The sequence below is a fragment of the Mus musculus genome, chromosome 8, assembly GCF_000001635.26.
Source record: "Mus musculus strain C57BL/6J chromosome 8, GRCm38.p6 C57BL/6J".
In the NCBI taxonomy this organism is placed as follows: domain Eukaryota; kingdom Metazoa; phylum Chordata; class Mammalia; order Rodentia; family Muridae; genus Mus; species Mus musculus.
This window is the reverse complement of record NC_000074.6, coordinates 9,419,985-9,443,194: the sequence shown is the minus strand read 5'-3', so window position 1 is coordinate 9,443,194 and position 23,210 is coordinate 9,419,985. Positions and strand designations below refer to the sequence as shown.

The following is a 23,210-nucleotide window of genomic DNA, read 5'->3' as shown; positions in this document are numbered from 1 at the left end:
TCATTTTTGGAATCAAAATGGAAGTAAGAAGTAGAAGGCACTTTTCTGACCATTATTTTGGTAGTGGTGGTGCCGTGAATGAATGAATACATCTACACACAGCAAAGGAACCCCAACTGTTAGAGTCTCACAGAATCAGCTCATCGCAAGAATGCTCCATCATTTTAACATCAACCTCTTCCAGCTCAGGGAACTTTATGTCATTTCACAGAACAACGGGATCTTGAAGAATGTGACTGTTCATATCTTTGGTATGAGCAAACAAATGCAGCCTCTCGTGTCTTTAAAAGAGACAGGTTCTTGGCTGGAATTGGAAGCTGTTTTCTGTCTTAGGATCTGTGAGACTCAGTCACTCCCATTTCTCTATACCCACAAATATAAAGTGTTCCCATGCATGGTGCAGTCTGGTCTGGGCTGACACTGACCTCTTTATTCCACTGACTTTTATATCCTCCCAACTGCCATTGCAGTATCACAGGCATGTAGCCCTTTTCGGTGTCTGGGCCATGCTAACACGACGACACACTTATAATCATTTTTACTACCAGATGCTTCAGAATCAAAATGTCTTTCATTATAAGTTTAATTGATACAGTCTCTATATAAGCACAGTGGATAGCCCATAGACATTGTAGACCATTAGAATTCAAGATTATAGTGCATTTAAGTCTCTCCCCTTGGAGTATTGTGGCAGGAAAGACGGATCACTTTGGACCAAGCACAGATGTCAACAGCAGGTTGGCAAGAAAACAGTCCCAGTAGCTAAGAAAAGGAGAGAGTCCTTGAAGCCAAGACTATGATGTTCTTGCGTCATGCTTTCTCCCAATCTGCAGTACATGTATCAAAGCCTAACTTCCCTGTATTTCTCTTACTGAAGAGTTTACTAGAAAATGACCCTGTCTTTGGCAAAGCAAGAGGATTGTCCTGGTCAGCTGACTAATTTTTGCTTTAGGATAGCATGGATAAAGGATAGGAAATCTTACAGTTTGAAACCCCACAATTGACCTTTTGTTCCATGAGTTTTTGCTTTCTGCTGAAGAGAGAGCCTCAGGAAGGTCAGGAAGTGTGCAGATTATCTGTTTTTATAAGTGGGTTTGGCAGAGACTGGAATCAGATCCCCAAAGCTCTGAGTGTTGGTGGGATTGAGTTAATGAGCCATTGGCAACTCCAGAAAAGAAATCAAGGGGTGTCCTCAACAAAACTCCATCTCAAAATGCTGTCCAGGGTTTCTTCCTGTTTGACAAGCCTTACTGCCTTCTGGATGTGTTCATTAGAGTATCACGCTCACTTTGTTTATGAGGTAACTGTGAGCGTAAAGAACAGGTTTGCGATTTCTAGGACAGGGGCAGTTAGCCTGACGATTGGCAATGAGCTTGTTCAGAGTTCCACAGGTGGAAGCTGAAGGGAATTTCTTGGCAGGGTGCTAACACACATCAAGTTCAAAGTAACCTGTGTTTCCTGTCCTCATATGACTCTGGTCTGTTGTGGACAATAAGGTATTATTCTCAGAATCATGCTGTGAATATTGAAAATACAGCTGTATGAACTACATAGAAGGGTGTGGTGGTGAAACTGACCTGGTCAGAGAGTGAAGGGATTATAAATCTGTGAACTGATATCTGAAGAAAAACTGAGTAAGCCAGGCAAACAGAACAACATAGCCAAGCAACAGCAGTGTGTTCTTTCTAAGGAGTAGAGGAACATCCCAAGAGGCACAGCTTTAGAGAAAGTAGGCATAACACAGATTTGGCAGCATAGTGAGAGGTCGGGCCTCCATATCTCAGAACTGTCACGTGCATCTGTAGGTTCTCTGTTCTTTTTCCCTTTTATTAAAAAAGGTAACGGGCTCTTCTTTACCTCCAAGCCACTTGTATTTGAGGGAATTGAAATGGCTAATTACCTGCTAACCTGACTAGCATAACAAGTTCCCATCCTTGGCCAACTGTCAAAATAGGACAATTTTGCTTGAGCCTTGACAACTTCTGTCTGTTTAGCTGTGACAAAGGTACTCGCGAATCCTGTATGGGTGATTTTAGTTACATACCTCATTTTCTTCTTCTACTTCTTTTTTTCCTCAATATTTCTAAACATTGGGTTTTGAACCATAGCAAGTTCCAGAACTGCAAAGACAAAGAAAAATAAGCTCTAGAATAGTGGTAAAATGAAATCATTAGACCTAACAGGAAATCACATTAGCTAAACATCCCTGCATAGGCCCTAACTTCCTCTTGATCAGCGGTTCTCAACCTTCCTAAAGCTGACACCCTTTAATACAGTTCCTCAGGTTGTGGTGACCCCCGAGCAGCACAGCCATTTGTTGTTGCTACTTTGTAAGTTTAATTTCGCTACCGTTATGAATTGTAATGCCAATATCTGATATGCAAGTGGTCTTAGGTGACTCCTATGAAAGGATCATTGGACTCTCAAAGGAATTGAGAACCACAGTTCTAGAGTCCTGGTTTATCTGTAATTCTTTTTTACCCAGCCCCCAGAACATTTACCTTTCTGTATTCCTGTTTGTGTATCCTTCTGCAACAATCCATGTCAGATATGTGATGTTTGTGAAAGCTAAATAATTTAGGCCTGCTCCTCTGAGAAATGTAAACAGATGCTCTCTCCATCATGCACCTCCCTATACTGGGATGTAGCATCCCGCTGTGGTGATATGTCCCCAGGAGCCTTCCTATCTGCTTTTCAAAGCCTATGTGAAGTAGGGAGACTCAAAGTTCGTTTTACTAGGCATGATTTCTTTTTGGCATTATATTTCTGGTTTAGATTCTTTGAAGATACCTTGTCTGTATCTTCATTGCCATTTTCTATCTAGCCCCAGCTTGGGAAAAGCTCTTAAACACAATGAATTTTCTTTGTCCATAAAACTTAAATAGCAATGTCTTTGGGGGGGGGCATATGAAGAAGATTACAGAAGTCTAAAGCTATAAAGTAACAGCCATAACTTTGAGAGTACCATCAACTAGACTCAAGGTTACACGGTGGTAGATGGTCCACTATTACATAAAACCCCAGTGATAAATTCTCATTTGACTGTGCTTGTTCTCAGGAACAGATTGCTGTGTTTTTCATAATTATTCTACATATTAATATCACTGTGAAGTCATTACAACAGCTGTCTCTTTTTGGTCACAGATGTTTTACCCTCAAAGAAAATGAAATCGCGTGTCTTTTCTTTCTGAATTTTGATTGGTCCGGTTTTTAATCAAAAGAGCCAGGGGGATATCTATTGTTGCCTCTTTGTGATGGCCATCCATCAACAGAGTCAGCTCTGTTCTGTTTCAGTGTAGTATATTCATTATTCTGAAAATACCGGCTTCACAGGCAGCAATGGACTAAAGTAGGGAGGGAGGAGGGTATACCACTAGGTAACTTCTGTGTGGTCCTGAGTCAGTGCTGAAACAAGGGAAACTGCAGTCCTGGACAGAATGCAGGCCAGGCATCCAGGAGGCACAGAGAGGACACCTTCAAAGAGGGGAGCCCTGGAACCGAGTCTCACACACAGAGAATCATGAGGAGGTGGTACCTGGGAAGGCCTTTGCAAAGCTGGGGTGGCCAGGGCAGACAGGTAAGCTTTAGAGACAAGTTTCTGTGCCATCAATTTTCATGTCAGGAAAAAGTTGAGAGGCCAACAAAAATAAGGGACAAATATATTGGAAGCCCAGTAATGTCCTTGCTAGTGTTTCCTAACATGGCAATAATAATAATAATAATAATAATAATAATAAACAATAACAATAATTAGAAGATTAGAAGAATGAAAATGTCATTTAAAATCAGCACCCTTATGATTCTATTAATTTGACTTGTAGTTTAAAAAGTTTTACATTTTTTTCTCTTTCTCCTTTCCTCAGTAATCTTTGTGGGAATTAAATGTCCGCTACTCCCATCTCATTTCGTGGTTGCCAGAACACTATGGCATGCTCTAAAAGGAGAGACTTTACACAGGGAGCGGGGACAGGTGCAGATGTGGGGCCACTGAGTAGGGTTGCACTCGGGAGGGACATGGGTTTGAGAAAGAGCTTCAGATGGAGTTGTTTCCACGCCTCTCTGGCTCTCCTTTCTGCTTTGACCACTGCACTTGTGATGCAGGCAGGGGCAGAGAGGGCTGCCTGGCCAACAGCAGGAAAGTCCCCATAGCTCCATCCCTGTCTGAGAGACTTGGTCTTCCTCTCACTCTGGGTGTCTGTGGTACCTCCAACCTGTAGTAGAATAGTCAGCATTGTCTTCTGTTCACGAACCCTCATCTTCCTGGGCATAATTCTTACTTTTCCTCTTTGTGGTTGCTGACCTCAGCCTCTGTCCCCTCCATCAGAGTGCTGTGTAACAGTCATGGCTCCTGTGCCTTGTCTGCTTTCTCCTTTTGACTCAAACAGGCAGAACCAATCCCCTGTAAGGATCTTTCAGTGTATGTCATTCCTTTTGTGACTGATGAAGTCATTTGTGATCTTAAGGCAGGAAATAAAGCTATCCTCCTTTATCGGGGTCCCATTTTCTAGCCCAAGAGTCAACTCAGGATAATTTCTTATTTTGTCCTTTTCATTTTTGACATGGAGGTGGGGGGGGGGTATCAGGTAGCCCAGGCTATCCTCAAAATCACTGTGTAGTTGAGGCTGGCCTTAAACTCCTGGCCCTCCTGTCTCATTTCCCAGTGCTGGGAATTATAGTCACAAACATATAGTATTCCTTTCCTTTGTAGGAGCAGGTATCTCCATCTCCATCTCCATCTCCATCATCTCCATCTCCATCTCCATCTCCATCTCCATCTCCATCTCCATCTCCATCTCCATCTCCACCATCTCCTGGCTTGTAAACTCCTAAAGAGTTCTCCATTGGCCTGTGTGTTGGGGAATGGGGTTATTCATCCAAGTTGAGAATAAGAATGGGCATAGCTCTATTTTGAAAAATCAGAGTAATTCTTTTTCAAAATCCTGGCTGGACTCCTTTGCTGCTAGAACCTTTCTAATGAACTGAAAGGGTCATCTTCAGAACAGTCAGGGCTATGCCTATTCTACTGATTATTTGTCATCAGCCTCACAAGAACATTGTGTTATTTTTTGACCACTTGGTGGCCTGTGTTCCTGCATAATAAACTGGAGAGATAGACCCCCATATGAGCCACGGTTATTAAGTTCTGCTTCTCAATAAACTCAGACGAGAAAGAGGAAGTGAAGACTCAGAACGATAACTCTCGTGGTGCTTCCCCTCTGGGCATCCTACCAGGCATGGAAAGCTCTGGCCAGGTTATACTTAGGACAGCAAGACTTCCTACAGCTGGATCAGAACATACCTTAGAGGCAGGTGCTTTTACATGCTGTGAGTCCCAGGCCCATCCTTGATATTGAGAGGAAAATAATGGGATAAGTTGGGCATGATGTAACAACAACATCAACAACACAACAACAAATAATAGTAGTAAGAATAATTTGTGTCTCTATAGATTCTTGGGATCTTGTTTGGCATGCTCTCCAATGCTGCTAATGATTCTTCCAATGACCTTCAACCCTCCTCAAATCTTCTCTACTTCCAATGATGGGAAGTACATAGTTGTTGGGAGCGCATAGCTTTGTGCCCAGCACTTGAACTACATTATAGGGACACACTGGAGTCTAAATATGGAACTTGCTGGGTTTTTTAGACTAGGGTATACAGAACATAGGGGCACATAAGGCAGAATAGCTTACAAATCCATGGAAAATGATCATGGGTTAAGGATTATGGGGTCTTACAGCAGAGCCTTTGCTGGTCCGCAGCTTTATCATGGTTATTCAACAATATAATTCTGTTAAAGCAAAGTAACAGAAGTCAAGCAGGCCATTCCCAAATACACCTCCATCTCCCATCCTCATAGGTGAGATTATGTAGAAGTGTATGTGTGTGTGTGAGACAGAGAGAGAAAGTGAAGTGCGTGTGCATGAATATGTGTGAGAGTGCATGTGCATATGTGCATGTGTGAGTGAGTGAGTAGGTGTGTTTGTGCAATCATGTCTGAGAGTATCTATGCATGTGTGAGTGAGTGTATGAGTATGTGTGAGTGAGTGAGTAGGTGTGTTTGCATGAACATGTGTGAGAGTTCATGTGCATGTGTGCATGAGTGTGCAAGTATATGAGAGAGTTGTGTACATGCACATGCATGTGTGTGAGTGTGTGAGAGAGTGTGTGTCTGAGAGAGTGTATGTGAGTGCATGCAAGAAATGTGTGTGCATTTGCAGGTGTATGTGCATGCATGTGTATTTGAAACCATGTGAACAAGTATGCCAAGTCTTAAAATCTGACAAAAAAAAAATGTCAGATTTTAAGTAGGTCCAGCTTTTTTCATTTAGATTTTTTTCACCTACACTTATGCATGCCTGCTGTTCATGGAGGTCAAAGGAAGGAACTGGGATTGGAGTGCCAATGATTGTAAAGTCGCATTCACACCTTACAATGCAGGTACCAGGAGCCAAACACAGATCCTGTGCAAAAGAAACAAATGTCCTTAAATACTGAGCCATCTCTTCAACCCAGTAGATCTGCCTTTAAATTTCTTTATAGGAGATCTTAAAGGTGCAGGGGACTGCTGATTTATGAGCATTGATTTATGATTCAATGAGTGTTCCCGAGGTAGAAGTGACTTGGCCAGTCTTAACGCTCTACCTGTCAGTCCCTAATGTCTTTACAATGTCTCAGCTGAATACCTGAGTCCGTAAGAAGTGGGACTGTGCTGCTGCCAAGAAATGAGGTATAGTTCTTGTTTGAAAAGACAAGCCATCTCCCCATAGCCTTGCTTTTTGCTTGCAGAGAACTGCTAAGCACCTTCCACAAACATGAGGGGGGCTTGTCATTGCAGATGTCTTCTGCTTTAGAGTTGCTGGGAAATTAGAGAAAAGTGATTAAGACCTGAGTACTGTGCTGGCAGAGGTGCTGGCAGAAGTGGCAGGTAGGAGTCATTAGGTTTTACTAATTGGCCAACACTGAGAGACAGGAATAATATGCTGTGCTTCCTCTGCCAAATGAACCTGGACACAGGTAAGACCACATGTTTTTGTCACCATTGGGCATGAAATGCACCTCAGAGCACCGAGGCTATGGCTGCATGCTTAGGAAATGTGCAGAAATTTCCAGCACTGGGTGAGCTAGCTAACTCTGATCAGGCTTGGAAGTCCTACCAGGGGAAAACATAAGCAGAATTTGATGTCCCATCATATTCCTCTGGTCAAGTACTTTGATCACCAGAAATACCCTACAGACAAATACTCAGCAATAGTGATCTCACTGAGAAAATATCTCACTACAGATAGATTATTACTGCCTGAAATGCTCTATTCTCTGCGGACATTCTCTACTCGAAGGTCTATGGAGTTCTGACACAGGCAATAAATACTGCCCCGCTTTTGCCTGCCCAGAGAGGAGCTGTTTTCTGAACTCCTATTACTTAAGACTGAACAAGTAACAAAGTATCAGGATGTGATCCGCCCCACTGGTCCACCTCTCCGTCTTTTCCTGGTAACCGCAGTAGGGTTCGTCCTGCAGGATGCTGGGGAGAGCTGCCAAAGGATGGAGGCATTTACATACATAGCCGCTGACCATACTTTGGATCTTAAATGTCCTCCAAAGAAAGGTGATAAACTTCTGTTTTTAAGGTTGTTTTGTTGGGAAGTGACGAGGATTCTGACAGCCCCTGTGAGGGTTCTTTCGAAGACTGGGATCTCAGCCCTTTCTTTCTTTATTTTGTTAAGTCTACTGTTTGCCAGGTTCTCCTAACTTCTTCTGTCGCGATGCAGCCTCATCATAGGACCTCACACAATGGGTCCCATCATCTAAAGTCCTCTAAGCCTGAGTTAAAACAAGCCTTTATATGTGCTTTGTAGCAGGTATTTTTTTTTTAAAACAGTAATTGAAAGCTAACTATTCACTAAGGAAATTTACACAGGATGGTACTAGATGAACAAAGATGAGGGAAAATGTGTTTCCTGAGGTTCAAAGTGTGGTCTCCAGGGAATGGTGCGTTTTAGGGTGGTTCTGGGAACCTTCAGCTGTAGGACCTCCCTGGAGGAAGAGGCCACTGGGTGTGTCTTTGGTTAAACCTGGCCTGGGTTCTCACCTTGAGTTCTTATTCCTGTCGTTCCCTGGTGTGAACAGTTCTGGTCAGAGACTCCTATGGCCCTGACCTGAGCTTTTGTGCCTGCCTTGCCTGGATGAGTGATCTGACCAGAAAGACATGAGAGAACTCGCTTCTATCGTTAGTGAAATTACTATTGAGTTCTGCCTGCTTTTCTATGAACCTGGATTAAAAGGGGTGGTTAGTGGACATCTCTGCAGCTCCTGGCGTTTGCCTTCCTGCTATTCTCTGGAGAGTTTCAAACTATGAAGGAATGATTTAAGTTTCTGTATATGATGTATTCTCATTGAAAGTATGACTATTCCCTAAAGTAATTTTTAAAAGAAAGTTTATACAGCAAAAGAACCACAGTCATAAAATCAGATCAATTCTTCATGGAATATAAAATATTCAAGAAAATAAGCCTTTTTTTTTTTCTAGGATCTGTATGAAATAAAGTAAAAGTAGATGGGTATTTCTTTGTTTTGGTATCTCCTGTCTGTCAGAAAGATATAAGGAACGATGGGTTTCTCGTGCCCGTTTGGCTTTCTCCCCCATGTGGTGGCAGCTTGGTAGAAAAGGGTGACATGTAGATTGAATGTCTTTCTTGCTGATGATGACTTTTCTGAGGATTTACTCCTGGGCTCTGAGTAAAGCAAAATTCAACGTGCATGACATTGTAAGTAAAGCGATAATAGTACCTACTTCTAAGAGCTTTTCCAAAAATTGTATTATTTCATTATTCATATAAAATTATATATATATACATATATATATTCTTAAGATAGATTTTTTTTTTTACCTTCTAAACATTTTCAGTTTTGACATTCATATAACTTATTTGTACTCACTCGATTGCTGGACTTACAGTTCTCAAAGCAACTTTAATGCTGCAGTGTTAAAGGTCACCGAGTAAAGTGGAAACTCCTATTCCTTTCTGTAAAGATCCATATTGAATCCTGGCCCTATCTTGGCATGCTGCTTGGTCAGGTAAAAAGTCAGCCTTTGAGGAGGTGGCTATGAACTGCATAATCCCATCAAAGACCCAGAGGCAGAAAGCCTGAGTGTTCCCAGGCCTGCCGGGTTCCAGGAGTATGCTTAGTACACACTCCAGTCTGCAACCAGGGAAGTCCCCCAGGGCTGAGGACCCTGATCTGAGGCAGGAACATGGAGTCACATTTAGAGGAAAGGAGATTGCCATATAGATGCATAAACTTTTTTATGGTGCTACAAATCGAACCCTAGACTTTGTACATACTAGGGACTTGCTCAGTTGTACAGGCTGTATTTAAACTTGGTCTGCAGCTCAAGCTGTCCTCAGACCTGCCACCCTCCTGTCTCAGTTGGAATTACAGATCTGAACCAATACGCCTGGCCAATTAGTTCATTTTTGACATTATTTTTTATAGGGAACTTTGCAGAGTGGTTTCCTTGGGATTATTCTACACATATCCTTTGACTGTCAAAGCTCCCCGATTTTTCTGGAACATGTGACCTCCAACCATTTCCCATGCTCACCCGAGAGACGCTCAAGGTCACTTCCCATGATTACACTGGGCAATGTTGAATGTGCCATTTTTATTAACTGAACAGCTTAAAAGCCAGGGGCTTTTCTCAGGTCCTGTGACTCACACCTGCATCCAGTGCAGGTTCTCTCTCCTCCTCCTGACGTTTATGTTCTTTGAATCATCCCCATACTCTACCTGGGTTGTTGCTTCTTCTTCTTCTTCTTCTTCTTCTTCTTCTTCTTCTTCTTCTTTTTTTTTTTTATTTATTTTATTCTCCACTGTACACATAGAAGTATATTATGGAAATTTTCTTACTGAAGTGTGACACTCTCATTAACTGTGTTGGTCAGAGTTCTCCAAAGGGGCATGATCAGCAGGCAAATTGCCTCATGCAACTGTGGAGACATCAGGTCCAACACTCCGAAGCTGGAGGTCAGCAAGCTAGAGACTGGGAAAAACAAGTCCAAAGGCCGCCGCCTGGAGACAGAATTTCCTCTTTGTCAAGGGCGGTCAGTTTATTCCTCACAAAGCCTTCAAAGGATTAGAGAGGGCTCTCCATGCTGTAGTGTTTTATATGTTTTGTAAACTGGGTGGTTTTTTTTTTTTAATCAGAATGCATTTATTGTAGATTAGTGTTCGCTCGCGTATCTTTCACCATGGCTTAGGAACGTTGACATCAGGACAATTCATTACACTGTGTTAACCGGTTTGGTGCAGAGAGCAGAATTGCCAGCAGTGGGACATTTTTGATGATGTCAGCATCTCTGCCTGTACTCAGGCCCCTGACATTCTATGGTGTCCTTAGGTAAGAATGTGTCAGATGACACGGGAAAAGGAAGCCAAACATCTCGGCTCCTGGTGGCCCTTCAAATACCACACCCTCTGGGAGCATTGCCAGCTCTTAATTAGATGGAGCCCATCTATTCTTCCAGCCCTCTCATCATGTCTTCCTTGGAATCTCACTCCCCCGAGCCTGGGCTGAAGGCAGCATGTCAGAGTCATCTCCTGTCCTCCCGGGACACAGCCTTTTATGCAATAGATGCTTCAGAGCTCATGCCACGCAGGATCACAAGACCAGCTCCAGACTCAGCTCTGAGGATCTGTTTCTATGCTTTGTTGGCTTAAGATAATAGTGTTTACATAATAATAACATGCTGAAATGTGAGGGGACACAAGGCTGGATTTCCTTACTTCTTATGCTAGAGTTCGGAAGAACTCTAAGAGTGAGGTATTGTTGGTTATGTCTACTGAGGTGTTTACTGGTGACCACAAGTGACTCAGCATTTCAATGTATCACAGTTTTCAGGGACTTTCAGATTAGGTTAACCTTATCAATTCACAAAATATTCAGCCTCAAAACACAGGTGTATCCCTAGAACGCCTGTGGCTGACTGGGAGGACTTAGTTTCCCTTTAAATGTCTGGGAAGACTAAGTCTTCCTTCACCTTCACTGTAACATACACTGTAGTTCCAGCATCAGATGATGCAAGCTTTCTAGTTTCATTTTTTCTTCTGAATTTTTTTTTTATAAACAGACTATAGTGATATTTGTTGATACCAGGATTGGCTCTGAACCCAGTGACATCACACCTAGGTGACAGTGACCAGCACATCTGTTGCCAAGGCAACCACCACCATATTCCCAGAATCCACTTGGCTCACCTCCCACCTTCACCTGTGAACAGCTATATCACTATCCAAATAAAAGGAAGACCCCTCCGACCCCTGGCTCTCTCATCCTCTCCTCCTTCTCCGCTGCCACCTCTGCCCTTTCTTCCTACAATAAACCTCACATGGAACTGTTTGGCTTGGTGTGGTCTGTCTCAAGCTGCACTTCTAACGCAATATTACTAACCAAAGGAGTTAAAAAAAGCTTTTATAAGTGTATTTTGTTTAAATGTAGGCATTCTACAGGGATACCACTTTCAGTGAAAAAAAAAATTCATCAGAATTTTAGTAATCACATGATCTCATGTTATCATTATTTGTATTCTTTAAAATTTCCCTTTGGTCCAGAATAAAAATGTTACTGTCTTATAGTATAAATGTACTTTGGGCCCAATTCATCCTGCAAATGTGGTAATTTATATGATTTTTAGTGAAGTCAAAAATACTGTGAGGCTGATATGCTAGGAAGATTTATATAATGACAAAATAATGAGATTTGGATGAAAGAATGATTCAGTTAATGATAAGCTGAAGCGACAGGGAGGCGGGCATCTGCAGTGTTTGTACTGCGACAGCATGCCTTGGTTCAGATCTCAGCTCACCCACTACTCATTAGCTGTATAGCCCTGGTCCATTCAGTCAGCCTTGACTGACCTCTGGTCCTCAAATATATAATAAGCTTACCAGGGCTACAAATGTGAGCGCTCTGTCATCCCACTTGACTTAAGACTGTTTATCTTTCCGTATTCAGGTGATGAAAAAAGTAACCCCTCTGATAATGAGATGTTTTTCAGTTGTTGTTCTTTTGTGAAACCGAATTACTTGAGTCTAAATTTCTTTGAATTTCACATCACTTTCGAGGTTAGCACATGGCCCACCCCATCCTCCTTCACAGAGACCAAAAGGAGTAGAAGGTATGCATGTGATTCTGAAAGACCATTAGTTACTTCCTGGCTTCTTTAAATACAAAATACCTTACCTTCATGCAATTTGGTGTATATATATATATATATATATATATATGTGTGTGTGTGTGTGTGTATATATGTATATATATATATAATATACATATATATATACATATATATATGTATATATATATAATATACATATATATATATATATATATATATATATGTCACTTTTCTTTCAACATCCAGCTTGAAAGGCTGGGTTTTGTTTTTGTTTTTTGTTTTTTGTTTTTGTTTCCTGATGTTTACAATAGGGAAGGACATGTTAGCTTCACTGTTTTTCAGTTCATGTAATTTTCTGGAACAGATCTCGTTGATAACTCCGTTTGATATTTGGGTTAGACAGCAACTGCTTGTGCTTCCTAATCATCACAAAGCAAAGACACCATTCAGCAGGTGGACAGAGTGTGTGCTGGTGACAGGTGTCTCTCAGTGAGCTAGTGTAGGGAAGGAAGGTCCAAGGAACAAAATTACGTGAAACCAAAGGAGTTGCCTTGCATGTTCCTACTTGAGGGTCTGTGAGGGTAAGAGTGGAGAGAGATTATGAGATAATTTTTTATTTTTTTATTTTTTTTAGCTATAACACCAGAAGTTTTCATGTTTGGAGACCTGGCAGTACACAAACAAGATGCTTCAACTACCCATCATCCTTTGAAAATCAGGGGGCCAGGTCTGGAGGAGCAAAAAGTGTGTGAGGGAATTGCAGTAGCTTCCCCTTACTTGATTTAAAACTGGTTTGTATGGACCTTTTAAAGAAGCCAGAGACTGGCAGGGAGCTATGCCTTTGAAACCTGCACCTCATTTGAATTAAAAAGGGACTTTGATATGAAGCAAAGGTACCCTGCTTTGCCAGTAGCTCTGCAGGATGAAGCTCTGAAGACCCCTCTAAACTCAACTCAGCTGAGAAGGAGAAGACACCATTTTATCTTAGCATCTGGCCTGATCATGCTGCTTTTTAAAGATTCTCTATATCTTTGCAAACAGATGCTTTTAATATTTAATATAGCTCTATGGTAAACTTACATCTCGGTGAGCTGTTTTGTTTGTTTGTTTGTTTGTTTGTTTGTTTGTTTTTGCAAAGTAAAAGGAATCTTAAACTTTTTATTGAAAATATAAAAAGGGCTTATTTTGTTTATTTGTCCTAGATAAGCAAAGAGAGTTGTGGAATGAAAACATTGTACACACGTAAATAACATTGCATTCACATAAATAAAAAGCATGGTGAGAAGAAGACAGAGAGCATAGTGTGATTTAAGCACAAGTAGAAAAACAAAGTCGATCGGAGGGGTGTATCAGCTCAAGCCTATAATCCAGCCTCTGGGAAGCTGATACAGGAGAATTGCCATGAGTTGGAGAGCACATTGGGCTACATAGTTCAAAGCCAGCATGGGCAGAGAGAAAGACCCTTCCTCTACTGCTTCCTGCTCCCCCTCCCTGTGCAGCTTTTTCTTCCTGTGACCTTAGACCTACTCTCCCCTTCACTGTCTTATTTGGGATTTAGCATCTGTATTTTGTAATTGAAATTAGCATTTTGTGAATATCAAATGTACGTAAACAATGACCAATGCCTGACACTGAACAATGAAACACCAATCCTGTGTCCTCCTGGGTCCTTTACCTGGCTCCATGCACTGAACAGTATTGGTAAACAATTTTATCTAAAGCATGTTTTGGATCATTTGAAATATAAGCAGAAGCAAACTTCAATCTAGTGTAAAAAAAAATCGTATTTATGACTCTCAACAAGAAAGCATGAATTTTGTAGATAGTGTTTCACTCAAAATACGTTTTCATGCAGTTTGTCTGCATACTCCATGGAAGAGCATGACACAGCAAAACTTGCACCAGGAAACAGCCTGGTGACTGGATACATCACTCCTAGGAAAGGCAATGAGGCCAGGGCCCAGCAGGAAGTCACCTCGTCCTGGCAGGGATAGAGAACTCTGAGCTGGGTGCAAGCAAGGCTGAGGAATGGAGCTGGGGACTGGTCTCCCTGAAGAAAGGACACTTTCTTGCATAGAAGGCACCCCAGAAATGGGAGCAAGGGAGTCCTGAAATCTGATCTCTGCTTTCTGAGAGGCCGAGACCCAGCCTGCCAATATTTCTAGAAGATTTAATAGACAGAAGGATGGGCCCCCAGGGACTTCTGGGAAATACCTTTTTAGCTTATAAAGGGGTCAAAGGGCCAGGAAAGGAACTTCATCACAAAGGGATGGAGAAGCCATCACAGTGATGTACGCTGTGATGTCATCACTAAGGAGTATAGCGACAGGAAGATGGAATTTGAAGTTGGCTTGGACCACATAGTGAGTCCAAGTCCAGTCTGGGTTTTATAGACCTTGTTGAGATATTCTCGCAGGGTAAAGAGTGAATTCTTGGAAACAGGAAGTGGGGCATGAAGCAGAAAGTAGCCTTTCCCAAATCTATCTCCAAATCCAGAAGGTGGTTGAATCTTCCCAGGTAAAGCTTATTTTTCACTGTTACTGGCAACAGCCCAGGACAAATCTAGCTGACACAGGAGCAGCCAACGGTGTATTTTATGAACTTCAAGGGATATAAGCCAAGTCTTGTCTTCTGGTGATCAGGGAAAGTTCTGGCTTCCCATGCCTAGGACTGGTGATCCCAGAGCAGGGAGATCTAGAAACACTATCATGGAATTTCCACTTGATAAGCAAGCAGCTTGCTGTGATGGGCTGACAGGACAGTCCTCTGGTTTGAGAGTGTACCTATAGCAAAACCTGACTTTGTTGATGGGTTTCCGGTCATACTTTTGAGGGGCAATGTTTGGCTCAAAACACAGGGGAAGGGCGCAATTGTGAAAGACGTTGATGGTTGGTCTTGGTTAAACCGTAGGGCGTCATGGGGTAAAGGGTTTAGCTGAGCATACACATACCCGTAGAAAACAGAGGAGATGGTTTCTAGCACACTTTCCTGCCTCAGTTTCCCTGGCAGCTATGGCCATCAGTGGGATCCCATGGTCACATGGAAGCCACATGAGTACGATTTTTATTAGAAAGAAATTACTGTCCATTTAGATGCTTCAGTTGCACTCTGGATTGTTTGTTGATTTATAAATTAATAGACCCCTGGGCACACACACACCTCTTCACTCACCAGAGGAACACTTGCATTAATTGGCTCAGCAGAGGGTCTCTGCAGTTGCCTAGGCTGCTTGAGGATTATGCTAGGCGAGTCCCTTGAGTGCTCTGACAGGAAGTCCACAGTGATAATGCGATGGTGCTGGATCCAGACATCCCCATCTCCCTGTGTTCCAAGCCGAGCATGAGGTAAATGGAATAGCTTGTTTATGCTCTCCTCCGGCTGTAAGGAAGATCCCTCTAAAAGTTGTTGGTGATTTGATATCCATGAGATATCAAAGGGCTACTTCAGGGTTCTTAAAATTATCTACTTGCTGACAGTGTGCTGAAACTTATCAGGTTTATGTAATATTGCTACTGTTTTTTTGCAGGCAGAATGTACGTGTGTGGATATGAATTTAATTTGATCTCTTAAATTTCCTACGTAGGAAAACCAAGTATGCTCAGATGGTTAAAGCTACGGTCAGATACAGATGGGGAATTCAGACATTCTGAACCTGCACATTCTAATTAATTAAACCCATAGCATATTTTATTTTTTTATTTTAAGTAAATCAGCATCTGTAAGGTAATTGTCTGTGCAGCAAGACTAGATATTGGTCCCTGGATCCCTCACCACTGACAGCATCTCCAGCCTCTTTCGTTTTTGTTTTGGTTTGTTTTGTTTTGTTTGAGTCTCACTAAGTAGCAGCTCACTCGTGTGCCTCAGGTAGACTGAGTTTAGGATCCCTCTGCCTCATCTCATCTTCCTGAGTGGCTGTGATTTCCTGCCTGAGCATCACGTCAAAGTGCTCTTCAAAGTGCGTGACTTCCCCCAACCTCCTTTTTTTTTAATTTGTGTCCATTTGACTGAACAGGAAAAAAAAAAAGTAATTCATCTGTGGGTTTTTTCTGTTTTAACATTTTCTACAGTAAGATCAGAGTATGAGTATGGTTAGTTTTATCATCATGCCACAGGTCTTCAAGAGCACCTTCCAACACTGTGTAAATAGAGAATGTTGATGACCATGAGAAATCCCCAGTAAACCTACTGTCAAGAGCCTGAGACACAGGGGTGCACATCTGTAAACCCAACACCGGGGAAGCAAAGGCATGCACTTGATGTCTGTCCTGTTGTGTGAGAGACTGGGTCTAAAATATAAATAAAAATAGAGGGGAAACAAAGGACCAGAGAGTACCAGACACTTCATTGGAATTGGCAACTTTATTCATCTAGGAAACCAAGAGCTAAATACAATATAGTCTAGTGATAGACTCAAATATGAGGACCAACCACTGCCTCCTACCCACTGTCTCTTCTATTGTCATCTGCAACTCGCCGGAGTCCTTCAGTCTCTGCAGATGCACACCACTGCACTCCACGTGTCTCAGGATTCCCGGGAGGTGAACTTATGACCTCGTCCTTAAACGGCCAGAGCTCGCTGAGTTACATTCCAGTCCCACATGCACAGCTCTCCCATTACACTGATTTGTTCTTATTCCCTGAAAAGTTTTAGAAGAAAATCAAAATATTCCAGGATGACCGATCATTAAAAAGTCTTGAGTAATGTCAAGGTGACCCTGGGAGAGCCCTGTTTTAGGCCATGAGCTGCTTCGGCTTCATTCAGATAGCAGCACGCAACTGATACACTGATTATGGTTTACTCTACCATAATGGATGCTAAATCAGAAGTATACATGTATGAAATCAACCTATAACAAATTATTAGTAATTTCCTACTAATTCGAGTCATGATCAGGCTCTAGCAAGAAGGTTCAGTGGGTAAAAGCAGTTGCCAAGGAAGCCCGAGGTTCTGTGCTCAATCCCAGGCAGCCTCATCGTAGAAGGAGAGAAATCAGATGCTGATTTTTTTCTTTTGTTCTGCACATGTACACCAGGGCGCCCTGCACACTTGTATTCACCAACACACATGTGCACACTTGCGCTCACACAATTATATTACAATAGATCTTGAAAATCATATTAGCATCACATTATATCCAGGTTTGGTCATTCAAATAAGTTCACACAGCAAAAATTGCATGACTCTTACCTTCACACTGACTGCTGTGGTCATCACCCTCACTGTGATCAAGCCAACACCTGAACTCTCAAGTTTCAGAGCTTTTCAACCATCTCCCATCTCATCTTGGCCATGTGTTATTGCCCTGAGAGCTCAAAAAGGCTCTGTTAAAAACTGTTTTCTTACAAAGACATAAAGACATGGGGCTTAATTTTTTTCTTTGTTTTTTGTTTGTTTGGGTTTGTTGTTGTTATTGTTGTTGTTGTTTGAGATAGGGTTTCTCTGTGTAGCCCTGGCTATCCTGGAACTCACTCTGTAGACCAAGCTGGCCTCGAACTCAGAAATCCACCTGTCTCTGCCTCCCAAGTGCTGGGATCAAAGGCGTGCACCACCACTGCCCAGCTGTGGCTTAATTTTTACAAAGAGCAATGAAACATCAATGACTAGAAAGTCACTAAAATGTATTTAGTTTGAAGTTCCTAACATCAACTACTTTAGGAAGGAATATAACACAACTATTTTAAAATTCTAATTTTGTGGTTACAGTAAAAGCCTGTAGCCATACAGTACTCACCTTACCAAGCACACCAGGTTATCCACCCAGACCAGCTGCAAAGTCTCAGAACCTCCTGGAGACTTTGGTCAGAGCAATAGACAGTTTCATCCACGGATGAAATCGGCATGAAACTACCCGCTTCCTAAAGTTCAAGCTTTCCAAACACGTGAAGTCATTTCCTGCTCGATATCACGGTATTTTGTTTTAAACTGCAAGAGTCATGTATACTCACTGCACAAAATCACCAATGTAAACATAAAATACTGACCGAGTAACTCTTTAATTGCCAAGAATGAATGCATTTTTTCATGTGTAAGTATAAGTACAGATATATACATATGTGTGTGTGCATATTACATGGTCAATGCTTTGACTGCATAAAAACTTTTCTGACTCAAAAATATTAGGTAGTGGGACTGGAGATCTGGCCCATCAGTTATGGACTGGCTGCTCCTGCAGAGGGCTGGGGTTCAAGCTACAGCATCCACATGGTAACCCACAACCACCTGGCACCCCAGTTCTAAAGACTTCAGTACACTTTTCTGGCTTTGATGGGCACTAGGAACTCTTATGGTACAATACACATGCACACATGCAGACACTCACAGACATAAAAGAGAAATAAATAAATCTTTATAAATATGTCTTGACATGCCTTTCTTGCGGTCTATGTCAATTTATATAAAATCATCTTAGCATTTGTACTTCTAGAATATATTCCATAGTGCATGCATACCTGTGCTCACACACATGCACATAAACACACATGCACATATGCATGCCTTACACATATGCACACACTCCAAAAACTGTACATATAAGCATTTACAAGTGTATATAGATGTACATGGATTTGAATGTTTTAATGGAGAGTTTGAGGAAATAAGATTTAAGGTTAGTTTTCTTTGACTTTATTGCAATAAACAATAACTTGCTAATACGAAGATGCACCTCTACTCCCTGCCCCCCATACTGCACAGATCCTCTCTGTGAACAGAGGTGCACAGCCATCTGTAGTCCACAGTCTCCTTGGGTCCCCACCATCTGCAGTGTGTGAATGAGAAATAAATTCTGCCTCAGGGATAGGAGATGCATAGGCCTCTCGCACATAAATATTTGAGTTTAGTTGATGTAAATCATTGAAGAGGTGAAACTTCCCTATGCAACCTCAGTAAACTGTCAAATCAATAAATATGTTAAGAGAGACATTTCTCAAGAGAAGATTTACAAGTTCTCACCAGGCATATTTAAAACGCTCCACACCACTAATCACTGGAGAGACGGAACTGCAAACCACAGCCATACATCATTTCAGCCCAGTTAAAATCACTACTGACAAAAAAATAGAAGAAATAACAAATGTTTATGAGAATGTTGTTGGCGGGAATGTAAATTGGTACACCCACTATCGGGAACAGAATGGAGGTTCCCCCGGAAACTAAAAATAGAACTGTCAAGTGGCTCAGCTGACCTGATAGTGTGCACGTAGGGGAGGAAAAGGGAACCAGTGTGTGTTAGAGACATCTGCCTCACAACGTCATCCTCCCTCCCTGGCTGTGTCCACCCTGAGTGAGAGGCAGAATCTGCCTTGGTGCTTGTGGTGGGATAAGTACATAAAGATGCTCTGGTGCAGACACACAATGATGCAGTCTTCCTGGTGTATGCACACAATGATGCAGTCTTCCTTTGTACAGTGAATGGAATCCTGAATGGAAGCATTCTGGATGAGTCTCAGATACACCGTGTTAGGAGAAATGAGTAGGGAGCAGAATGGCAAACTCTGCATCTTCTCACTGTGACATCTGAGAATGTTGGTCTTTTAGGGAGGGAGGCAAAAATGGTGAGTCCCAGAGGCTATGGAGGGCAGTAGGGAGAAACAGTGAGGACTCACGGATGGGTGCAAAGGTTCAGGAAGTAAAATGTTCTAGAGTTCTGTTGCACAACAGGACAGCAATGCTGTTGGCCACAGTATACTGTATATACTGAATATACACTGTATATACACTATATATACACTGAAGATACACTGTATGTACTGTATATAGCAAAAGGAGTAGACAGGTGGAGTTTGAAGATGTATTTTTATTTGTGTGTTTGTATGAGTGTGTGTGTGTGTGTGTGTGTGTGTGTGTGTGCATGCCACGTGAGTGCAGGTGCCTGCTGAGGCCAGAGTGGTTGGTTCCCCTGTATCTGGACCTTCAGGCATTTATGTGTTCTGAGAATAGAACTCTGAGCCTCTGAAAAGCCAGTGAACACTCCCAGCTGCTGATCTGTCCCTGCTCACCCAGGCCAGGATTTTGAATACTCTTACCAGGAAGTAAAAGTTTGGGGTTGTCCGTATGTCAATTATGCAAATTAATTGTAATCCAATGTAATCATTGCACTTTGGCCTGTGCATTGGAATGCCACAGCATACTTCATACACATATACAATTATGGAGAGTCAACTAAAATTTTGAAAAAAATGAAGTAGAAGTAAATAGTTTACAAGTAGGAATATTGAAAAATATTAGGTAGAAAGCAAGTTAGTGACCATTAGGGTCTTTCAGCTGTGAGTCACTGTAGTCCCTGGAGAATAGGAGTAACATTTTTCTTTCTTCTTCAAAGTCTAGATCGCACTTCATCTATTGGACATCCTCCCTATGTCTCTAGCGAGAGCCACTTTTTCTATGTGCATAACCAAAAGGGGATGTCTGAAGACCATAAGACTACCCTAAGGCCCAATAGCTCTGTGGATGGATCTTCAACAGTGGAACTTAAGTCGAATTATACTCTTCCCTATGTTGCCTTGGTTATGATGTTTTAACACAGCGTTATAAAGGTAAACAATAAAATCGGCATCGGCATAGAAAGAGATGGTGAGGAGAACTGGGGCTAGCTCAGGTGGGCCTCTTGTGTGTGATTTCACAAACCACATAATACCTTTAGGAATGAATGGAGACCACCTCACCTGGGTCATGTTTTTTAATCAAGGAAGCTCCCCCATCCTTTGTATGTGCAAGCTCTCCTGGAGAGTAAGGGGCTTGGACATGTAGCATGGATCTGACTAATAATGAAAATGACAGGCCCTACTAACAAAAGGTCACCATACGCCCCAGGGCCTCCCAAGTCCAAAACGGCATTTTCTAACTATTTACCGCTCTAGTAAATAATCAGGCTCTGTAGAGGCAGTGCCTTAGGCTTAGCTAACCTGTTTCCTCGGAGGGATCCCAGCAAGTTAGGAGGAGGCTTCCCTGTACCAGGCAAGCAACCGTGCTTATGACATGACCTGGAATTTGGACAGTGCAGAACCAGACAACTCGCCCCTGCTGTGTTATTGTTTGTACTTGTTTGTTTGTTTGTTTGTTTTGGTTTTTGGTTTAGTTTGATTTTTTTCATACTTTTTTAGAGACAGAACTAACATGAAGTTGGGTGGAGAGGAGAAAGACTTTGAAGGAGTTGGAGGAGGAAAAAGAATATGATCAAAGTATATTATATACAATTTTTTTAAGTAAAAAAAAAAAGACCTTTGTTGGCAAGTTGTGGCAACAGCACAACCCAGTGTAACTCAATACCCAATTCCTTCAAAGACAATGAATTTGGAATCCTCTGAAGAAAAACTGGGCCAAATGAGAGTCAGCAGACAGTTCCATGGACAGGTGGTTTAATTCCAATTGTTAGCAGCCCAGTGGTCACAGGCAGTATGGATAATCCAGGAAACCATCTAAATGCTATGTAAGTGACTGCCTGATAAAGACAGCGTGGACCACCTCACTGTGTTTCTTTAGTGGAGGCTCCGAGGTGATAGAAAAGGCTGGAGACAGAGCCCAGGGTTGCAAGAGGGAAGAGAGCTGATGTGTATTTGTCTACTGAACTAGATTTCAGAGGAACGAGGTACCTGAACGAGGAAATAAGGAAGAAGCCAATTCCTTAAAAGTGGTTTTGATCTACTCAGCAACAAAACAGACTTGAAAAGTGATCATTGATTTGTTTTTTTTTTTTAAACTCTATCTTCTTCTTGAGCTGAGGGAGGCTTCGTTCATGATGTTCTTATATAGGACAGGTGTTTGGTTGTGAGCCACCTTCTCTGGGTGCCTGGACCTGAGGTGGAATGCTCTGGATAAACAGCCTACACTCTTAACCAGCCAGTCCCATCTTCAGAGCCATCTTGAGTTCAATTTTATCTTTTACTCTTAAAAAAAGTTATTGTTTATTAAAACAATTCATTCATTAAAAGCTATAGGTTGTGATGTGGTCAACTTCAAACCAATTCATTCTTGCAAAGTGTCTGATAAGAGGTAGGCCATGTTCTAATAAAGCTCATTTCTCTATGTTCTTGAATTTACAAACTCTTTATCTAGTAGTATACATGCTCTATGAAGTCTACAAACTCTCTGCCTAGTTTACAAACTTTATGAAGTCTCCCAAGAGTATTTTCTCTCACCTCTTTCATCAATGGAAGTATTAGCTTTCCATTGCACCTCTGACAGTGTCCACATAGAATAGAGGTGCTGAAATTCAATTAAGTCATATAATAAACTTCTCTTTTTCTTTTTAGGATTACATATCTAGTGCTAAATCTTAAAAGCTGCCACTCAACTCTAGATCTTTGACTGTAACAAAAACATTACGTTAATATCAGGTCATGCCAAGAGGGGAGGTGGGGGCTTGCAGACCCTGGGGCCTGTAAGGAAACTCTCTCCATTCCTGCCCAGTGTTCACTGACACCAAACCTGCGTTGTGATGCTCTGGTGATAGACGGAAGCCAGGAGTTATTGACATTAATGGATGTTTAGCATCCTGATGCTCTCCTGTGTGTCTGCCCCTCCTCCATGCTTCTCCTTTCTGTCTCTTTGCCATGGTATTGGTAAAACCTAAGATGTAACCAGCGGAGGATACATCTCCTGCCATGTGGCAAGCACGTGCCTCACCAGGCTCATCCCTTCGTGTGTGTGCCCCCTTGGCTTGGCTAGCAGTTCCCTTCCTTGTGTAGTGCTGCCTCCCTGAGCTTTGTCTCCACACTTGCTGGGTGGAGACAAGATTAACCTCTGCTGGAAACTTCCTGTGGTCCCCTCTGTTCCCAGGGGTACTCTATTTCTTCGACAGTGGTAGCTTTTTTAGACTATGCCAAGTCTTATCTGGTTATTTCCCCTCCCCTCAAACTGATATTTTCCTGGTGTAGGATGTCTTATGCTTCACTTTCTCTACTATCACATCTGAAAGGAAAATAGTACCTAGGGGTGGTTTGCGAAATGAGTAGGGGAACACATCCTTCTTGGATTTGGCTTCCTCTCTGCTTCTCTTCGGATTTTGAAAAGGCAGGATAAGGGTACAGGGT

At 42.1% G+C, this 23,210-nt stretch overlaps 1 protein-coding gene across 3 annotated transcripts in view; it reads left to right on the top strand.

The window, feature by feature from the left end:
* Fam155a (family with sequence similarity 155, member A) overlaps positions 1 to 23,210 on the top strand; it is a 567,324-nt gene that overhangs the window by 330,135 nt on the left and 213,979 nt on the right. Inside the window, exon 2 of one of the 3 annotated variants that reach the window (XM_011242064.3) lies at positions 12,814 to 23,210. This exon is cut by the window's right edge and continues 21,300 nt beyond it. The exons of the other annotated variants lie outside the window; for them this stretch is intronic. Within the exon in view, the coding sequence (XP_011240366.1) occupies positions 12,814 to 12,819 (6 nt within the window). The 3' untranslated portion in view covers positions 12,820 to 23,210. The remainder of the gene's footprint in view (positions 1 to 12,813) is intronic. 3 annotated transcript variants of the gene reach the window in all.